At 43.7% G+C, this 20,550-nt stretch overlaps 1 protein-coding gene across 1 annotated transcript in view; it reads right to left on the bottom strand.

Moving 5' to 3' along the window:
* LOC105553395 (eukaryotic translation initiation factor 5B-like) overlaps positions 1–20,550 on the bottom strand; it is a 40,529-nt gene that overhangs the window by 995 nt on the left and 18,984 nt on the right. The window contains exons 4-5 of the mRNA XM_011999453.1: positions 12,144–12,231; positions 10,249–10,323 (exon numbers count right to left, since the gene is read on the bottom strand). Of these exons, the coding sequence (XP_011854843.1) occupies positions 10,249–10,323; positions 12,144–12,231 (163 nt within the window). The remainder of the gene's footprint in view (positions 1–10,248; positions 10,324–12,143; positions 12,232–20,550) is intronic.

Raw genomic sequence — 20,550 nt, 5'->3', positions numbered from 1 at the left:
ATCGAGCCACTGCACTCCAGCCTGGGCGACAGAGTGAGACTCCTTCTCAAAAAAAAAAAAAAAAACACACACACACACACAAAAACAAAACAAAACAAAAAACAAAAAGGAAGGAAGGAAGGAACGTGAGCACGCACAGTTCAGGGACTCTGGCGATAAAGCTGCCGGAGTCCGTGGCGAGCAAGGAGCCCGAGGAGGAACAATGCAAAGATGGCTTTTGAGAACAGCCGGTCGGGATCTTGAAACTATTAAAGCCTAAAATCATTAGCACTGTTTTCTCCCTCTAAGACATATGTGGCTTTTCACTTTATTTTCAACTGAATGCTTTCACTGCTCTGGGTTTAGCAAGCTTTTGGTCTTAAAAATATCCAACAATGCAGGTAAGAGGCCAAATGACTTTATGCATGAAATATTGTTAGGATGAGGCATTTTCCCATAGAAAGGTGACCAGATTTGAAGAAATTATTTAGTCAGTATCAACATTTCTCTGGATTTATATACAGTACAGATTTTACTTTCAGGCTTTTCTAGTAAAGTTTCTAACAGACCTGGAAAGGAGAAGGAAGAGTAACATCTGTTGCAAAACCCCAGTTACATGTAGGACAAATAAGAATCTGGGAGAGAGCTGACTTACTCAAATGACACACTGATTTGGGATATATTAGGGAGAACCATTAATTCTTGTCCATAAGGCTTGATTTAGAATTGTTTTTTATTTTAATGGAAGTTCTGTAGAAAGAAAGGAATACTTGGAAAAACTGAGCCACTTGTAAATACTTGGAAGATGAGAAAAGAGAGTGGTTTAAAATCTTCTTACCGTATTCCTATTCTCCTCCTCTTCCTCCTTCTCATCATCATCAGAATCACAATCAGTCAGTCAAAGTTGGCACTTTATTAGTGTTGAACAAGGTCAGTATGAAAACACAAAGTATAGGGAAGTTGTGACACCCAATGTGTACAATTTCTAAGTCACACTTCTCTGTTTCACATTTATATAGTTACTTCTCAGTTTCACTTGAATATGGTTATAGAACCATCAGGTTTGATTGCCTGTTGCATGGTAACAAACCAATGCACCAAAACAGTGGGGATTGCAGCAGAGAAAGAGTTGAATAATTGTAGGGCAGCTGAACAAGAAGACAAGATGAGAGGACTCTTCAAATCTGCCTCCCTGAGAGGTTTGGGGATGGGGATTTTAAGGGGTCTGGACAGATGATGGTCCAAAGTATGGGGATTGCTGATTGGTTGAGAAGTTTGGGGGTGAGGTCACGGGACCAGGAGATGCTGAATCGGTTTCTTGGTAGGGATCTTCAGACCGGTTGGCATCAGCCATTCAGCTGGAATTCAGGATCTGAAAAACACCTTAAGCAATTCTTAGGTAAAAAGGTCTCGTGTCAGATTCTATCTATGGGAGCAGTGGGGGAGCAGGTGGTCAGTGTGCTGCGTGACCCTCGATTGGTTAGCAGCTGCAGGGAGATGAGTCAGAGCACACCAGTGCCTGGTTGATGCCTGACCACAATTCAGCCTAAAGCCTGGCTTGTAATTCTCATTAACCCTGCGAGGGTGGTTTTTCCCTTGGGCTTTTGCCCCATTCTAAGCAACACTTCTATGGATATTTTTGACTACATGTTTTTTGTAGTGCACGCTGGAAAATACTCTGTGTGCTCAGATTATTTTTTTTCCAAGACTGTTTCTCATTTATTGAGTGCTTACTCCATGGTAGTTAGGCACTGGCCTGGGCACTGGAAAACAAAGGAATATAACATGGCCCCATCTTTCTCAGCATAAAACTTATCAGACTGTGTCCATTGTGTTTATTTAAGAATATATTTACAATACTAGTGGTTCTGTTTATAGCTATCCATCTTACCTCACCCCCTTCCCCCACATAAAAAATAAGCAATGTTCAATTTTAAGACACTATCAAGGCCAGGCACAGTGGCTCCCACCTGTAATTCCAGCACTTTGGGAGGCCAAGGTGGGCGGATCACCGGAGGTCAGGAGTTCGAGACAAGCTTGGCCAACATGGTGAAACCCCATCTCTACTAAAAATACAAAAATTAGCCGGACGTGGTGGCAGGCTTCTGTAATCCCAGCTAGTCAGGAGGCTGAGACAGGAGAATCACTTGAACCCGGGAGACAGAGGTTGCAGGGACCTGAGATCACACCATTGCACTCCAGCCTGGGCGACAGAGCAAGACTCCATCTCAAAAAAAAAAAAAAAAAAAAAGCCAGGCATGGTGGCTCACGCTTGTAATCCCAGCACTTTGGGAGGCCCAGGCGGGTGGATCACAAAGTCAGGAGATCGAGACCATCCTGGCTTAACATGGTGAAACCCCGTCTCTACTAAAAATACAAAAAAATTAGCCAGGCATGGTGGCGGGTGCCTGTAGTTCCAGCTACTTAGGAGGCTGAGGCAGGAGAATGGTGTGAACCGGAGAGGCGGAGCTTGCAGTGAGCCAAGATGGCGCCACTGCACTCCAGCCTGGGCGACAGAGCAAGACTCCATCTCAAAAAAAAAAAAAAAAAAAAGACACTATGAAGCTACAGAAATCAAGGCAGTGTGATATTGGAGAGGACTTAGACATACAGAATGGAACCCACACATAGATCCTGACAAATATGGCCAATTGATGGTTTTAAATTGTGGTAAAATACATGTAACATAAATTTACCATCGTAACCATTTTTAAGTGTACAGTTCAGTATGGTTTAATACATTCATATTGTTGTACAACTACTTTCCAGAACTTTTTTGTCCTGCAAAACAAACTCTATTTCCGTTAAACAAGAACTGCCCTTTTCTCCTTTCCCCAGCTCCTGGCAACCCCCATTCTACTTTCTCTTTCTATAAGCTTGACTATTTTAGGTGCCTCATATAAGTAATCATATAGTATTTGTGACTGGCTTATTTTACTTAATGTAATGTCCTCAAGGTTCATCCATATTGTAGCATTTGTCAGAATTTCTTTCCTTTTTAACACTGAATAATATTCTCTCGTATATGTGTACTACAGCTTGTATATCCATTCATTCATGGATGGACACCTGGGTTCCTTCTACCTTTTGGCTATTGTGAATAATGCTGCTATGAACATGGGGTATACAAATATCTGTTCAATTCCCTGTTTTCAATTCTTTTGGGTATTGTTATACTGTGAAATATATATTTGGTCTTTGTTCCAATTTCCTGGCATACAACTCCTAAGATCCTTGGAATCTCCAAAGTGATGTCTTTTTGTATGCTAATGAGTTGACAGATGGCTGGTAGCTTCAGGATGGGGGCTGGTCACCAGAAATGATTAGAAGGTTGGGACTTTTGGCCCTAGCCCCATCCTTTAGAGAGGAAAAAGGGGCTCAGGGTTAAGTCGATCACCAGTGGCCAATGGTTTAATCAATTATGCCTACCCAACAAAGCTTCTATAAAAAACTGCAAATGACAGGGTGTGGGAAGTTTCTGAATAGTTGAACTTGTGAAAGTTCCTGGAGGGTGGCATGCCTGGGAGGCTATAAAAGCTCCACGTCCGTTTTCATCTTTTACCCTATAGGCATCTTTTCATCAGCATCCTTCGTAATAGTCTGTATAAGAAACTGGGAAGTGTAAGTTAAGAGTTAAGTGTCTTCCTGAGTTCTGTGAGCCACTCTAGCAAATTAATCGGACCAGAGGTGGGGATCCCCCGTTTCTAGCCAGTCAGTCAGAAGTGCAGGTAAAGCAACCTGGGGCTTGCAATTGGCATAGGAAGTGAGGGGCAGTCTTGGGGAGAACCCCACACACTTCTGGTGTCTGAAGTACTCTGTGTTGGGAGAGTACAGTAGGATAAATCAAGTTTGGTTATTATTAGTAGTATATATTATTTAGTATATATTATTATTAATATATACCCAGAAGTAGAATTGCTGGATCATAGTGTAATTCTCTCTTTAATTTTTTGAGGAGCCACCATACTCTTTACCTTAGTGGCTACACCATGTTACATTATCATGACAACAGTGCTCAAGAGTTTCAGTTTCTCCATATTCTTGCCAGTGTTACCAAAAAGGGGTCCTGACCCAGACCCCAAGAGAGGGTTCTTGGACACAAGTCCATAGAGTAAAGTGAAAGCAGGTTTATTAAGAAAGTAAAGGAATAGGCCAGGCGCGGTGGCTCATGCCTGTGATCCCAGCACTTTGGGAGGCTGAGGCGGGTGGATCACAACGTCAGGAGTTGGAGACCAGCCTGGCTAATATGGTGAAACCCCATCTCTAATAAAAATACAAAAATTAGCTGAGCATAGTGGTGCGTGCCTGTAGTCCCAGCTGCTCGGGAGGCTGAGGCAGGAGAGTTGCTTGAACCCAGGAGGCAGAAGTTGTAGTGAGCCAAGATCGCACCACTGCACTCCAGCACTCCAGCCTGGGTGATAGAGCAGGACTCGGTCTCAAAAAAAAAAAAAAAAAAAAAGTCAGGGAATAAAGAATAAAGAGTGGCTACTCCATAGGCAGAGCTGCGGCATGGGCTGCTTGACTTATAGTTATTTCTTGATGGTATGCTAAACAAGGGGTGGATTATTCACGAGTTTTCTGGGAAAGGGGTAGGCAATCCCCAGAACTGAGGGTTCTTCCCCTTTTTAGACCATATAGGGCAACTTCCTGACATTGCCATGGCATTTGTAAATGGTCATGGTGCTGGTGGGAGTGTCTCTTAGCATGCTAATGCATTATAATTAGTGTATAATGAGCAGCGAGGACCACCAGAGGTCACTGTCATCACCATCTTGGTTTTGGTGGGTTTTGTCTGGCTTCTTTACTGCAACCTGTTTTATCAGCAAGGTCTTTGTGACCTGTGTCTTGTGCTGACCTCCTGTCTCATCCGGTGACTTAGAATGCCTAGCCTCCTGGGAATGCAGCCCAGCAGGTCTCGACTTATTTTACCCAGCTTCTATTCAAGATGGAGTTGCTCTGGCGCAAACGCCTCTGACACCAACACTCATTATTTTCTGTTTTTCGTTTTGTTTTACAGTAGTCATTCTGATGGGTATGAGGTGATGGCCAATTGATTTTTGGCAAAGGTGCAAAAGTAATTCAAAGGAGAAAGGACAGTCTTTCCAAAACCAGTGTTGAAATAATTAGTCATCCTGCAAAAAAATGAACCTTGACCTAAATTTCACCTTATACACAGACTAACTAAAAATTGATTATACATGTAAATGTGAAAATTCAAAGCATATTTAAAAAAGAAAACAGAAGAAAATATTCATCAACTGAAGTTAAACAAAAAGTTCTTAGATATGATGTCAAAAGCCTAATCCACTAAAAACATGACAAATTGGATTTTATAAAAGTTAAAACCCCTGCTCTGCAAAATAGAAGAGAATAAAAATACACACCACAGACTTGGAGAAAATGTTGAGAAATCACTTATCTGACAGACTGGTATTCAGAGAATATAAAGACCTCTCAAAACTCGACAGAAGGAAAATAGAGTTTAAGTAAAAAATGGGTAAAAGACTTGAGCAGATACTTCATCAAAGAAGTTATATCAATGGAAAATAAGCACAAGAGAATATTTTCAACATCATTAGCCATCAGGAAGTGCAAATTAAAACCATAGTGAGGCTGGGGGCAGTGGCTCATGCCTGTAATGCCAGCATTTTGGGAAGCCAAGGCAGGAGGATTGCTTGAGCTCAGGAGTTCCAGACCAGCCTGGTCAACATAGTGAGACCCTGTCTCTACTAAAAATAAAAAATAGCTGGGCATGGTGGCACACCCCTGTAGTCCCAGCTACTCGGGAGGCTGAAGTGAGAGGATTACTTGAGCCCTGGAGATTGAAGTTACAGTGGGCTATGATAGCGCCACTGCACCCCTGCCTGGGCGACAGAGTGAGACCTTGCCTCCATAAAAACAAAACAAAAAAACCATAGTGAGACACCACACCATTAGCTAAAATAAAAAAACTGACCTGACCAAGTGATGTCAAGAATGTGGAGTAACTGGAACTTGCACACATTGCTGGTGGGAATGCAGAATGATGCAGTCACTCTGGAAGAACGCTTGTCAGCCTTTTATAAAGTTAAACATATGCTTACTATATGACCCACCAGTCCCACTCCTAGTTATTTACCTTAGCAAATGAAAAGTTATGGCCGGGTGCGGTGGCTCACACCTGTAATCCCAGCACTTTGGGAGGCTGAGGCGGGCAGATCACAAGGTCAGCAGATTGAGACCATCCTGGCTAACATGGTGAAACCCTGTCTCTACTAAAAATACAAAAAAATTAGCCGGGCGTGGTGGTGGGTACCTGTAGTCCCAGCTACTCGGAAGACTGAGGCTGGAGAATGGCGTGAACCCGGGAGGCGGAGCTTGCAGTGAGCAGAGATCGCGCGGCTGCACTCCAGCCTGGGTGACAGAGCTAGACTCTGTCTCAAAAACGAACAAACAAACAAGCAAGCAAACAAACAAAGAAAAGTTATGGTCACATGAAAACTTGTATAGCAGTGTTTCATAAAGCTTTGTTTGTAATACCCCCAAACTGGAAACAACTGAAAACTTCTCCCACTGGTAAATGGGTTAGTAATCTTTGGTACATCCATACGGTGAATGGAACACTACCGCGCAAAAAAAGGGACCCAGCAAGTTGGTTGGATCTCAAAGGTAACATTCTGAGTGAAAGAAGCCCATCTCAAAGGTTTACATATTGTATTATTTCATTTATATGACAACCTCAAAAAGATGCAACTGTAAATATTAGAGAACAAATCGGTGGTTGCTAGGAGTTAGTGGGAGAATGTGGCCTTAAGGGAGCGGCACGAGGGAGTTTCTTAGGGTGATAGAGCTCTTTTGTATCTGCATTGAAGCAGTGGCTATATGAATCTGTATTTTTTAAACCTTCTGGAAATAGCCAGTCACGGTGGCTTATGCCTGTAATTCCAGGACTTTGGGAGGCCAAGGCTCGGGGATCATTTGAGCCAAGGTGTTTAAGACCAGCCTGGGCAACATGGCAAAACCCCATCTCTACAAAAAATACAAAAATTAGCCCAGTGTGATGGTGCATGCCTGTAGTCCCAGCTACTCGGGAGCCTGAGGTGAGAGGATCGCTGGAGCCCAGGAGGTGGAGGCTGCAGTGAGCTGTGATTGTGCCAGTGTACTTCAGCCTGGGTGACAGTGAGACCCTGTTTCAAAAAAAAAAAAAAAAAAAAAACGAACAAACTGATAGAACTGTACATAAGAAAAGTCAATTTTACCGTAGGCTAACTTAAAAATGAAATATCTAAAATAATATTGACATGAATACAATAAAAATGTTAACATAAATAACATAGTTATGCAAAAGAGAACTTCACAAAAGAATATCCAAAAGAAAAATGTTATAGTGAGAAGAATGGCATTGTTTTACAATTTTGCAAAATTTTTTTTCTGCCTTAAAGAAGACATTGGATTCAATTGTATATATATAATACTATGTATCTTACAGACTCAGCAAAGCTCTATTGTACACTCATGAGACAATGAAAGTAAATTAGACAAGTCATCCCCAGTATTTTTTTTTTTGTGAGATGGAGTTTCACTCTTGCCCAGGCTGGAGTGCACTGGCGTGATCTTGGCTCACTGTAACCTCTGCCTCCTGGGTTCAAGCAATTCTCCTGCCTCAGCCTCCCAAGTAGCTGGGATTACAGGCAAGTGCCACCATACCCAGCTAATTTTTGTATTTTTAGTAGTGACAGTGTTTCACCATGTTGGCCAGGCTGGTCTGGAACTCCTGACCTGCAGTGATCTACCCGCCTCGGCCTCCCAAAGTGCTGGGATTACAGGCATGAGCCACCACGCTTGGCCTCAGTATTGTTTTGAGAATACTTTTGACCTCATAGACCGTTCTCCTAAAAAAAGATTTGGGGATTCTCCAGGGTTCCCTATGCCACACTTTGAGAACCACTGGCCTATGTTATAACTTTGTGCTAAAGGAAGTACTTTTCTTCTTATGATTAGTTTTAGGGAAAATATTACTTTATCCTTCACAGAAAAAAAATCATTTAATATATTTATTGATTGAATTATGATATACAGTCATAATTTTAAAAGTCTAATTCAGATGTTTCTTTTTTTTTTTTTTTTGAGACAGAGTTTGCCCAGGCTGGAGTGCAATGGCACGATCTTGGTCACTGCAACCCCCACCTCCTGGGTTCAAGCCATTCTCTTGCCTCAGCCTCCCAAGTAGCTGGGATTACAGGTGCATGTGCCACCATGCACCATGCCTGGCTAATTTCTGTATTTTTAGTAAAGACAGTGTTTTACCATGTTGGCCAGGCTAGATATTCAGATGATTCTTATACTTAAATGGTCATTTTGTTTATGATTTCCAGTAATAACCAGCCCTAGGAACCTTAAAAAAACCTTCCTTAAAGGGTTTTTTTTCAGGCTGGGCGTGGCAGCTCATGCCTATAATCCCAGTGCTTTGGGAGGCTGAGGTGGGAGGATCACCTTAGGTCAGGAGTTTGAGACCAACCTGGCCAATATGGTGAAACCTCGTCTCTACTAAAAATAAAAAAAGTTAGCTGAGCGTGGTGATGCGCGTCTGTAGTCCCAGTTACTTGGGAGGCTGAGGCAGGAGAATTGCTTGAAACTGGGAGGCAGAGGCTGTAGTGAGCCGAGATTGTGCCACTGCACTCCAGCTTGGGCGACAGAGTCAGACTCTGTCTCAAAAAAAAAAAAAAAAAGTTTTTTTTTCATTATAGGAGAGTAGATATTGTTTTCACCATATGAGAGGAATGACTTACAAATTATTTACTGTCAAAACTTTAACATAGCCATTTCTTTTCTTTTTTCCACCCCGAGACAGAGTCTTGCTCTGTTGCCCAGGCTGGAGTGCTATGGCCTAATCTCGGCTCACTGCAACCTCTGCCTCCCCGGTTCAAGCAGTTCTCCTGCTTCAGCCTCCTGAGTAGCTGGGATTACAGGCACACACCACCATGCCCAGCTAATTTTTGTATTTTTAGTAGAGATGAGGTTTTACCAGGTTGGCCAGGCTGGTCTTGAACTCCTGACCTCATGACTCCTGACCTCATGATCCGCCCGCCTCGGCCTCCCAAAGTGCTGGGATTATAGGCATGAGCCACTGCACCCGGCCGCCATTTCTTTTTTAAAGTGAATAATGGGATTCCTTGTAAGGAGTGGCCTATCATGGGTGGAAAGATGCTTGTATACCCCATTTCAGGTTATACTGCACTGTTCTTTTGTTTGTTTTGTTTTGTTCAGACACAGTTTTGCTCTTATTGCCTAGATTGGAGTGCAATGGTGCGATCTTGGCTCACTGCAATCTCTGCCTCCCAGGTTCAAGTGATTCTCCTGTCTCAGCCTCCCAAGTAGCTGAGATGACAGGCATGTACCATCATGCCCGGCTAACTTTTTGTATTTTTAGTAGAGATGGGGTTTCTCCATGTTGATCAGGCCGGTCTCAAACTCCTGACCTCAGGTGATCTGCTTGCCTCGACCTTCCAAGGTGCTGGGATTACAGGCATGAGCCACTGTACCTGGCTCATACTGCACTGTTATGTGAGCAGTACTATTCTTCTTGGAAGCCATTTGCTGTCTATACATCAGAAAGTTTCACTTCCTAAGAAACTTCATGAAATCTATAAGCAGCTTCTTTGAAGATGGCCTTTTGTAATCTGCATATGACCCCAAATTCTGAAACTGACTAGGACTGATTGCAACATCAGGAAGGAGGAACTTCCTGCCTCTGCAAGGTTTGGGCAATGTGGAGGTTGGGGCAGGTGCCACCACCCCGGGGCTTAGACTCAGTGAGTTTGCCTCAGTGACCCAGCTCTGTGAGCTTAACCAATATCTCAGAGTAAAGGCTATTAAGTAGGACAATCTGATCTGGTCTAAACTAATTTTGGCCTGGTGCAGTGGCTAACGCCTGTAATCCCATCATTTTGGGAGGTCAAGGCCAGAGGATTGCTTGAGTCCAGGAGTTTGAGACCAGCCTGGGCAACGTGGCAAAACATTGTTATTACTAAAAAATAAAAAATTAGCGGGATGTGGTGGCACACACCTATAGTCCCAGCTACTCAGGAGGCTGAGGTAGGAGGATCACGTCAGTGAACCAAGGTTTAGGTTTAGACCTGTGGACCAAGATGGCACCACTGCACCCCAGCCTGGGAGACAGAGGAAGACCCTGTCTCAAACGAACAAACAACATAAGAAAAGCCCATTATATTTGGAGTTGGCTGTGTTTCCCTCAGTAGGCAGGTTCATTATTGAGAGTTGGAGGCTTACCATCTAGCTGATATTTGTGGATGGTGAGACTGCTTTTCCCTGGCAGTCTCTTGGAAGCAGTCAAGGCAACCAGGCCTTTAATGGAAAAAGGAGAAGAGACAGGAATACCAGAGGCAGTCCCTCAACCTTGGATTTCTCAGCCTCCATAACTGTAAGAAATAAATTCGTTTTATTTATAAAATACCTAGTTTCAGGAATTCTGATATAGGTAACAGAAAATGAACCAATATAGTACCTATGGTCCAAGATCTTTAAAGGGAGCTCCTAGGTCCACTATCTGGAAGAAATGTTACAACTAAATAACAGAAAGATTAAAATATGGGTAAAGGACTTAGACATTTCTCTAAAGATATACAAATAGTCAACAAGCACATGAAAAGATATTCAGCATCATTACTTATTAGGGAAATGCAAATCAAGACCACAATGAGGTACCACATCATGCCTACAAGGATAACTATATATATATATATATATATATGTGTATATATATATATATATATATATATATATATATTTTGAGATGGAGGCTTACTCTGTCACCCAGGCTGGAGTGCAGTGGCGTGATCTCAACTCACTTTAAAAAGAAGGAAATTTTGACACACTGATGAACCTTGAAAACATTATAGTAAGTTAAATAACTCAGTCACAAAAGGAAAAGCACTGTATGATTTGACTTATAGGAGGTACCTAGAATACTCACAATCTGGCCGACAGAAAGTAGAATGGTGGTTGTCAGGGATTTGGGGGACAGGGAGTGGAAAATCTATCATGGACTTGGAGTTTCAGTTTGGGAAGGTGAAAAAGTTCTGGAGATGGACAGTGGTGTAGGTTGTCCCAAAATGAGAATGTACTTAAATGTTACAGAACCGTGTACACTTGGAAGTGGTTAAAATGGGCCAGGCATGGTGGCTCACGCCTGTAATCGCAGCACTTTGGGAGGCCCAGATGGGTGGATCACCTGAGGTCAGGAGTTCGAGACCAGCCTGGCCAACATGGTAAAACTCCATCTCTACTAAAAATACAAAAATTAGCCAGGCATGGTGCTGCACACCTGTAATCCCAGCTACTTGGGAGGCTGAGGCATGAGAATCGCTTGAGCCCGGGAGGCAGAGGTTGCAGTGAGCCAAGATTATGCCCCTGAACTCCAGCCTGGGCAATAGAGGGAGACTCTGTCTCAAAGAAAAAAAAAAAGGAAATGGTTAAAATGATAAATTTTTGTTATGTATATTTTACCACGATTTTTAAAAATAAATGAGGTATTGATACTTCATTGACAATGTAGATGAACCCAGAAAACATTATGACAAGTGAAAGAAGGCAGAAATTGAAGGTCATATGTTGTGGTATGATTCCAATTATATGGAACATCCAAGATAGGTAAATTCATAGAAACACACAGCAGATTGGTGGGTACCAGGGGCTAGAGGGAGGAGGGAACAGCGAGTGACTGCTTGGTGGGTACAGGGGTTGGTCTCCTTTGGTGTGAAGAAAATATTTTAGAACTAGAGGTGATGTTTCTTACAACCTTGTGAATATACTAAGTGCCTCTGAAATGTGTGTTTTAAATTGGCTAATTTTATATTATGTGAATTTCACCTCAATTTTTTGCAACAGAGACTCCTTCAGGGTGAGCAAAGGCCTGGAAACCAGTATGCAGATAAAGAAAAGGAGAGAAAGAGATAATCAGTGCATGCAGTTGTCAGCTGGCTGGGACCTGAGGAGAGTCACTTCTGGAGGCACCTGGTCTTTATCCCGGTCATCAGGTACAAGGCAGGCATTAATCCTGTGATCCTTATCTGAAGCTCAAGTTTGATTCGTTGTTTTCTTAAGTACCTAGTGTTATCCCCAAGCTTGTAATAATAGTTTCTTAATTGTTACAGCCAGTATCTCACCTTCAGAAGTAAGATGCTTAGGAAACCAAGACAAGGAACTGTGTGTTGCAAACACCATCACCCTGGAGAAGAGGTGGCAGGAGGTGACCTACAGAAAATGGAGCAATAGCCTAGAGCAAGAAACACAGAACAAAAGAGAAATGAGGGGTTAGGCAACCTCCTGGAAGCACCAACGGGACAAGCACATATTCAGGGGCCTCCTAACAGACTCGACTTCCAGCATCCTCAGATGCGGGTAGACATGTGACATAGACATTCAAGACTGGAGAACTCAGGGACTTCTGATTTATATCAAGAAATGCAAAGGCCTGGCACGGTGGCTCACGCCTGTAATCCCAGCACTTTGGGAGGTCGAGGCGGGCAGATCATGAGGTCAGGAGATCGAGACCATCCTGGCTAACATGGTGAAACCCTGTCTCTACTAAAAATACAAAACATTAGCCGGGCATGGTGGTGGGTGCCTGTAGTCCCAGCTACTGTGGGAGGTTGAGCCAGAAGAATGGCGTGAACTCAGGAGGTGGAGCTTGCAGTGAGCCAAGATTGCGCCACTGCACTCCAGCCTGGGTGACAGAGTGAGACTCTGTTTCAACAAAAAAGAAAAAAGAAATGCATACACAGCAGACATGAGCCTGTGGAGTGGAATTCTGGAAAAGCTCACAGCCCAGAACATAATGCAGACTCCCCCAGCCACAGCACCTTCCAATCCTGAGAAGAATGCTGATTCCCCATCTGAGCACCCATTCTCCTGCAACATAAGGGAGAGGATTTCACCTGAGGTTCAGACCAGCATCTCTAAAGGCAGCTCCCCACCTTGGCCTGTTGGTGGCACTTGTAGGAGAAGGGGAGATAGTATGAAAAGAGCCACAACTGGAGTCACCTGGACAGGGTGGAGCTTGATGGAAACTGACATTTGTGCCCGTTGGAGGCAAATGTAGAATTTGGTATCTTCCCTAGTGTCAGGCACATGAAACTCTTCAGTGCCCATGACTTTTGACAGTGACTTCAGAGCACATCTGGAAGACCCATGTGGCCCAGGCTTCACACAGGCAGGAGCTCAGCTTCACTCACAGCAGGATTCCTAGTGCCAAGAACACCACAGGTGCATAGCAGGTGATCAAAATAATTGTATGTGGCTGAATCAGTGAGGGATGAGAGAGAGGACTTGATGCTAGCTGCAAACTAAGAGACCTCATTAAAACCTAACGTGGCTGGGCGCGGTGGCTCACGCCTGTAATCCCAGCACTTTGGGAGGCCGAGGCGGGTGGATCACCTGAGGTCAGGAGTTCGAGACAAGCCTGGCCAACATGGCGAAACCCTGTGTCTACTAAAAATACAAAAAATACAAAAAATTAGCTTGGCATGGTGGTGGGTGCCTGTAATCCCAGCTACTTGGGAGGCTGAGGCAGGAGAATCGCTTGAACCCAGGAGGCGGAGGTTGCAGTGAGCTGAGATTGCACCACTGCACTCCAGCCTGGCAATAGGAGCGAAACTCCAACTCAAAGCAAAAAACAAACAAACAAAAAACACCTAACATGTGAGGTCTGGCACGGTGGCTCAGACCTGTAAGCCCAGGATTTTGGGAGGCTGAGGCTGGAAGATTGCTTGAGCCTAGGAATTCAAGACCAACTTGGGCAACATAGTGAGACCCTGTTTCTGGGAAAAAAAAAAATTACCTGGGCATGGTTACAGTCCTAGCTACTTGGGAGGCCGAGGCAGGAGGATTCCTAGAGCCCAGGAGTTTGAGGTTATGATTGCGCCACTGCATTCCAGCCTGGGCAATGGAGCGACACCCTGTCCCTCTACAAAAACTATATATATATATAGTGTATGTGTGTGTATGTATGTGTGTGATACCAGAAAAAAAAAAAAAAAACACATATTCATTGTGGGGGAAAAAAGAGCCTGACTTTGTAGGTGTATAAGCATGGAGTCCGGTTCAAATCAGGCTCTGATCTTTCTGGCTCTGTGATATGGGGCAGGGCATATTACCAAGCTCAGCCTCAGCGTCTCTACCTGTGAAATGGGCTTGATTCGGTACCTACCACACAGGGCTATTGTAGAACTATATGAATTAATGTTTGTGAAATATTTAGCATGGTACCCAACACATGGTACTCAGGAAGAAACAACTCTTGCTATTAAGTGCTTTGCACTTTGGTTTCCACAGAGCTAACAATTTTTGCTGTCTAGCTTTGTGTCTTTGAAAGATTTTTGAGCTCTGAGAATAACCTCTTAAGACCCCAACACTTCTGGAAGAGGTCACACTTTGAGCTTCAGTAGCTGGCATATTTGTCAATTAGTTAACCGTGTGCTGCAAGCAAGTCCCTGTAGAGACTGTTCACGGGCATGAGCCACAGGGAATACAGTGCGAGGTCTGTGGAGGTGGCAGCTGAGGATGTCAACAGGGAAAGCATAGAGTACCAAAGACAAAAGTTGCCCAGGACAGTTCTGTGTTAGCTACCTGGTGGCAGTCTGGACACCCAAAGATAGAGCTGAAGACACCTCTAATGCAAGAGGCGGATGCCCCGGAGACGTGGCTGATTCCTTGGCTGATTCCTCAGCCCCGCCACCGTGCAGCTTTGTGACTTCCTGGAGTGCCTACATGCAAGCAGAAAAGTCCCAGGATAAAGAAATGTGGATATTCCACATATTTTAAAAAGAACTGGAGGGATGAAGAGGACGAGCTGTCCCAGTAGGCCCGGGACTGCCCTGGTTTTAACACTGAATGTTCCACATCCTGATAACCCTTAGTCCCAGGCAAATCAGGCCAGTTGGTCATCTACTTGGAGGTTATCAAAGGAGGTTGGTTTTAGCATCCTCTTCCCTTTCCTGTTACATTGAGACCATAAGGTGCAATTGAATAAACTTGATTCGATTTCTTCAAAAAAGCCAGAAATTGATCTAATAGGTTTTGCTCGTATTTGGTAATTGAATTGGACTGTATACAGTCTGCATGTTTACCTTATTTTCTATTACATAATGGTACCAAATATCACAATGATTTTTAAAAATTAATGTCTTTAGTAGTGGATTACTAGGTGTTGAAATGCTTTATAATATACTTATGAAAACATTTGTACAAATAATTTTATCCTCCACATGACATTTAGAAAAGTTTAGTCTGGCTGGGCGCGGTGGCTCACTCCTCTAATCCCAGCACTTTGGGAGGCCAAGGTGGGTGGATCACCTTAGGTTAGGAGCTCCAGACCAGCCTGGCCAACATGGTGAAACCCCGTCTCTACTAAAAATACAAAAATTAGCCCGGTGTGGTGGCGTGCACATGTAGTCCTAGCTACTTGGGAGGCTGAGGCAGCAGTGAGGCAAGATCACGCCACTGCACTCCAGCCCAGGAGTCGGGGTGAGACTCTGTTTCAAAAAGAAAGAAAAGAGAAGAGAAAAGATGAAAAGAAAAGGAAAGGTTTAGTTTGAAATTCTGTAACTGAAAGTTCTTGGGGTTGGAGGAGGTGGGAGGCAGTATCTTTCTGTTGTTATATTTCTTTTTTTTTTTTTTTTTTTTGGATGGAGTCTTGCTCTGTCGCCCAGGCTGGAGTGCAGTGGTGCGATCTCGGCTCACTGCAAGCTCCGCCTCCCGGGTTCACGCCATTCTCCTGCCTCAGCCTCCCCAATAGCTGGGACTACAGGCGCCTGCCACCACGCCCGGCTAATTTTTTGTATTTTTAGTAGAGACGGGGTTTCACCGTGTCAGCCAGGATGGTCTCGATCTCCTGACCTCGTGATCCGCCCGTCTCGGCCTCCCAAAGTGCGGGGATTACAGGCGTGAGCCACCGCGCCCAGCCTGCTGTTATATTTCTTATACTCCAGTGTCAGTGAAACTACATCATCCTTTGTAAAATCAATAAAATCCCTGTCAATTTATCTGGCCATTTGATACTTTATCATCTATAATTTTTCAAGACATCTATTTGGTTGAAGTGCCTTCATCAATTGATGGACTGTACCTCAGTCTGGTTTGGCAATTTATATTGTATTTTCATCTGAGTTTATCTTCTCTATTTCATGAGCTTCACTAGGGTCCGTGGTTCTCAAGTTGGATGACAAGAAACCCCAATCTTCCATACAGAGTACAATTTGGCCATTGGTTTTAACTCAGGTCATGGCATAGCAGTTGCATTTCTATGGAAACAAAGCTAACCTTGGAAATGGACTCTAATCAAAGACTCACTAACATCAAACAAGTCATAACCACGTTAAGTAATGACTTAAAGGCAAAAATCAATAGTAATTCACTTTGAGCATTTAAAGAGTCAGGCTCTCAGTCACTGTCGTTGAGATTTTGAAAGGATAATAGAAAACAGCTCATTCAACTGCCTTATTTAATAGGTGAGCTCACAGAAATGAAGTAACTCAGTCAAAGTGACATTGGTTTTCATGGCTAAGTGCAGGAACTGGAAAATAATGGAAGTATTGTTAGAAATTACAATAATATTGAAATTTGACTTCAAGCTAAGGGGTCAAGTATGAAGATATTAGCTTCACAAACTCAATAGCAAATATGTCCTAAGAGAAAAGACAATTTTATTTAGCACTATCTTTTTTTTTGCAAAAGATTTATAATAAGATAAAGAAAATAAAGTTTGTCTGCTAAGAGAACAATGCATTACTTCCATAATTTCTTGAACAACTGTAATGAAGCCAGAGTATCCCAAGCCTAAAACAGTCTACCACATGAACGTGAGGCTGTAGCCTCACACATCTGAGCACCTCCTCACTATCCACATCTGCTCATGCCGGGGTTTAGTCCCTACCCAAGTGTCACCCTAGTCTTGCCCATGAGGACATGCCCAGTGGACTCAAGTGCAAGTCCATCTGTATTTTTGGGCCTTTCTCTCATGATGGTGGCTTTCACTGTGATGCTCCCATGCCCTTCGAGCCCTGAGTGCAAGGCCAGGGTGCCCCACAGCCCCCTAGCTGCTGCTGAGTTCCCCACCCCACAGATGGGAGGTATGTTCCTCCCATTCTGGGTCTCAGTAGGTCACCTGGGCCCTGGTCCTCTGAAAGCCTATTGAATACAAGTCAGCAACACAAGGCTGTTTTATTCATTACCCATACAATTCAAGAAATCCAATTTGCGGCCAGGCGCGGTGGCTCAAGCCTGTAATCCCAGCACTTTGGGAGGCTGAGACGGGCGGATCATGAGGTCAGGAGATCGAGACCATCCTGGCTAACATGGTGAAACCCCATCTCTACTAAAAATACAAAAAAAAAACTAGCCAGGCGAGGTGGCGGGCGCCTGTAGTCCCAGCTACTCGGGAGGCTGAGGCAGGAGAATGGCATAAACCTGGGAGGCGGAGCTTGCAGTGAGCTGAGATCCGGCCACTGCACTCCAGCCTGGGCGACAGAGTGAGACTCCGTCTCAAAAAAAAAAAAAAAAAAGAAATCTAATTTGCGAGGCAATATTGACTTGAGGCCAAAACCTCCAGGGTCATTCTGCCCCAACTTGAATCCTGGCACCACTTATTGCTATGTGATCTCAGATGCCATAACCAATCTCTCTAATTCTGTTTCCCTGCATTTAAAATGCAGACAATGCCCATGGTTTGCCCTAATGACTCAATGACTATGTATTAAAAGGCTTACTATTGGCCTGTCATGTCTCAATAAATGTGCTACCGTTCTTTCTTTGTGTTGACCCTGGATGTACAATTGCAAATAAAACAAATACTTGTCTTCAGGATGCTTGCAGTCTACTGGGCCAGTTGGATTTATTTCAGTTCAACTATTGGCTAACAGATGAACAATAAAAAGTATTGTCAAAAAGATGAACATCCAGAAAGAGTCTATTTGGTATACAGATAATTGTGATAAATACAACAAAAATATGTGCACAGGGTAAAAAGTAACAGGGAAAGTGACCAGGAGACTTTATAATTACAGTAATGTGATCCAGGCTACATTGACTGGCACTTCCCAAACACTCTCCACAGGGGAACCAGGATGGGATCAATCCTAAGACCTTCTCACTCATTCAACTAAGGCAGTGAGGAATGGGAACAGACAGAAAGGGGTGGTTTAAGCCAGCACTCAAAGTGTTAAAATCAAACCAGTGGAAAAGGATCAGCTGACCAGGCTGAAGGGAAAGGCAAACTAACCAAAGGAGGTGTCACAGTGCTCAGCGAGTCAACAGCAAGAAGATGAGGGTCTTGGCTGTGGCTTCCACTGGAGTTCGGAGGTACGGAATTTTCCTCCTACACAGTGGCCTTCAGTGTTGTGCTTGTTGATCCTTAAAAGAATGTTGGTCAGGTGCAGTGGCTTGTGCCTTTAACCCCAGCACTTGGAGAGGCCAAGGCAGGAGAATCTTTGAGGCCAGGAGTTTGAGACCAGACCGAGCAACAAAGTGAAACCAACCTTGGCTCTACAACAGCAACAACAACAAACTAGCTGGGCATGGTGGTGCATGCCAGTAGTCTCAGCTACTGTGGAGGCTGAGGTGGGAAGATTGCTTGAGCACAGGAATTTGAGGCTGCAGTGAGCTATGATCATGTCACTGTACTCCAGCCTAGGTGATAGTGTGAGACCCTGTCTCCTAAGGAAAAAAAAAATGTTAACAAACTGTTTAACACCCCCTGTACACTTTTAAGTTGACATTTAAGTTTACCATTAGTTTGTAGATAAAGAATGTATTTTCCAGGATATTGTAGACTGGCTTTCAGTATATTTTTGTCAGACTTTTGAGGCCAATTTGGCTCTTCTGCTTAATGGAAAATGGGAGTGTTTAGGTCTCAGGGTGTGCTCATGAGCAGGCTGGGATGGGTGGGAGGCTTTGGTGAGGTGGCAGAAGGGTGATTGGACTGGGAGGAAAACAGGAACTTGGAGAACAGAGACACTTCAGGGAGCAGGTTAGCTGTAAGAAAAAGTACACACCTAGGACGAGGGCCTGGAAATTGGTGATCTAAAAGCTATCCATGGCCACGTAACCCCTGAAAAGTCTTTCCATATTACAAGGGGTGTACATACCCTAGTTTGAAGACCAATGCTTACGTTCTCTCAAGTTCACAGTGTGTGCCAGGATTGAGTGAATTAAAAAGTATAGCATCAGGGTAGACAATGATAGTAGTGCTAGGCAAAATTACTCAAAACTTGGAAACAAAGTAAAGAGATTCCACTTCCATCAATGTCATGCTATAAGACGACTGTCTGACAAACCCACCCAAGGGTCTTCTGACTCAAAGGGTTTTGACTATTTATTTTTGATATTATGACTGATTAGGCTCAGATATTTTACAACCCTGTAAAGTTAGAAATTGTCTCCTAAGAAACTGATGAGTTGGTTTTCTTTTCCATGGTGGAAAAATGAGAACCCCAACTGCTACAGTTTGATTGCCCAATAGGACATTAACCGGGGCTACATCTAATGTACCGACATTAATTCATCCTTCCATTTTGTTCACGCTGACTATAATAATCCTAGTTTTTCAAATTCTCTTTTGAACCCACTTTATGGGTTCCCTTATTACTGAGATAAATAAAATGCGGGCATGTGCTCACTATCTCTTGGGTAAGATTTTTTGTTTGTTTGTTTATTTGTTTTTGTTTTTTGAGACGGAGTCTCACTGTGTTGCCAGGCTGGAGTGCAGTGGCGCAATCTTGGCTCATGCAACCTCTGTCTCCCGGTTTCAAGCGATTCTTCTGCCTCAGCCTCCCGAGTAGCTGGGATTACAGGCACCCACCACCACACCTGGCTAATTTTTGTATTTTAGTAGAGATGAGGTTTCTCCATGTTGGCCAGGCTGGTCTCAAACCCCTGACCTCAAGTGATCTGCCTGCCTTGGCCTCCCAAAGTGCTGGGATTACAGGCGTGAGCCACCGTGCCCAACAAGATGATGATGATGATTATTTTTTTAACATTCAGAGAACTATATGTTGACAGAAATCTAAACAAAGTGTACAGAAGGTGCAAGGAAATGTTTTGCAATATGGAAAGGGAAACTTGGAGAAGACCTGGTGGAGATCATACCTGAGCTGAGTCTTAACAGGAATTAGAATTCCTATAAACAGGAATTAGACAAATGGCTGGAGGAGAAGGAGAGAGAGGCTATTTCAGACTGAGGGAGCCTCACAGGTGATGGGAGCCCAATGACATGGGTGTAGAAAAATGCCAGGAGATAAGGCTGACAGGTGGGCAGAGGGCAGAGCCTGAGGCATTCATGTCATGCTAACGCGCCAGAGGCTTTTCCTTCATGAAAATGGGATATCTTGAAGAATTTTTAGCAAGAAAGTGACGTAGTAAGATAGATTTGTATTTCAGAAAGACCATTTTTTTTCAAACTCTTAGGTTTAGGGGTGCGTGTGCAGGTTTGTTGTATAGGTAACCTAGTGTCATGGGGGTTTGTTGTATAGGTAACCTAGTGTCATGGGGGTTTGTTGTATAGGTAACCTAGTGTCATGG

Source organism: Mandrillus leucophaeus, unplaced genomic scaffold (assembly GCF_000951045.1).
Source record: "Mandrillus leucophaeus isolate KB7577 unplaced genomic scaffold, Mleu.le_1.0 Scaffold593, whole genome shotgun sequence".
NCBI classification, from domain to species: Eukaryota; Metazoa; Chordata; class Mammalia; order Primates; family Cercopithecidae; genus Mandrillus; species Mandrillus leucophaeus.
This window is presented reverse-complemented; position numbering and strand designations above follow the sequence as displayed.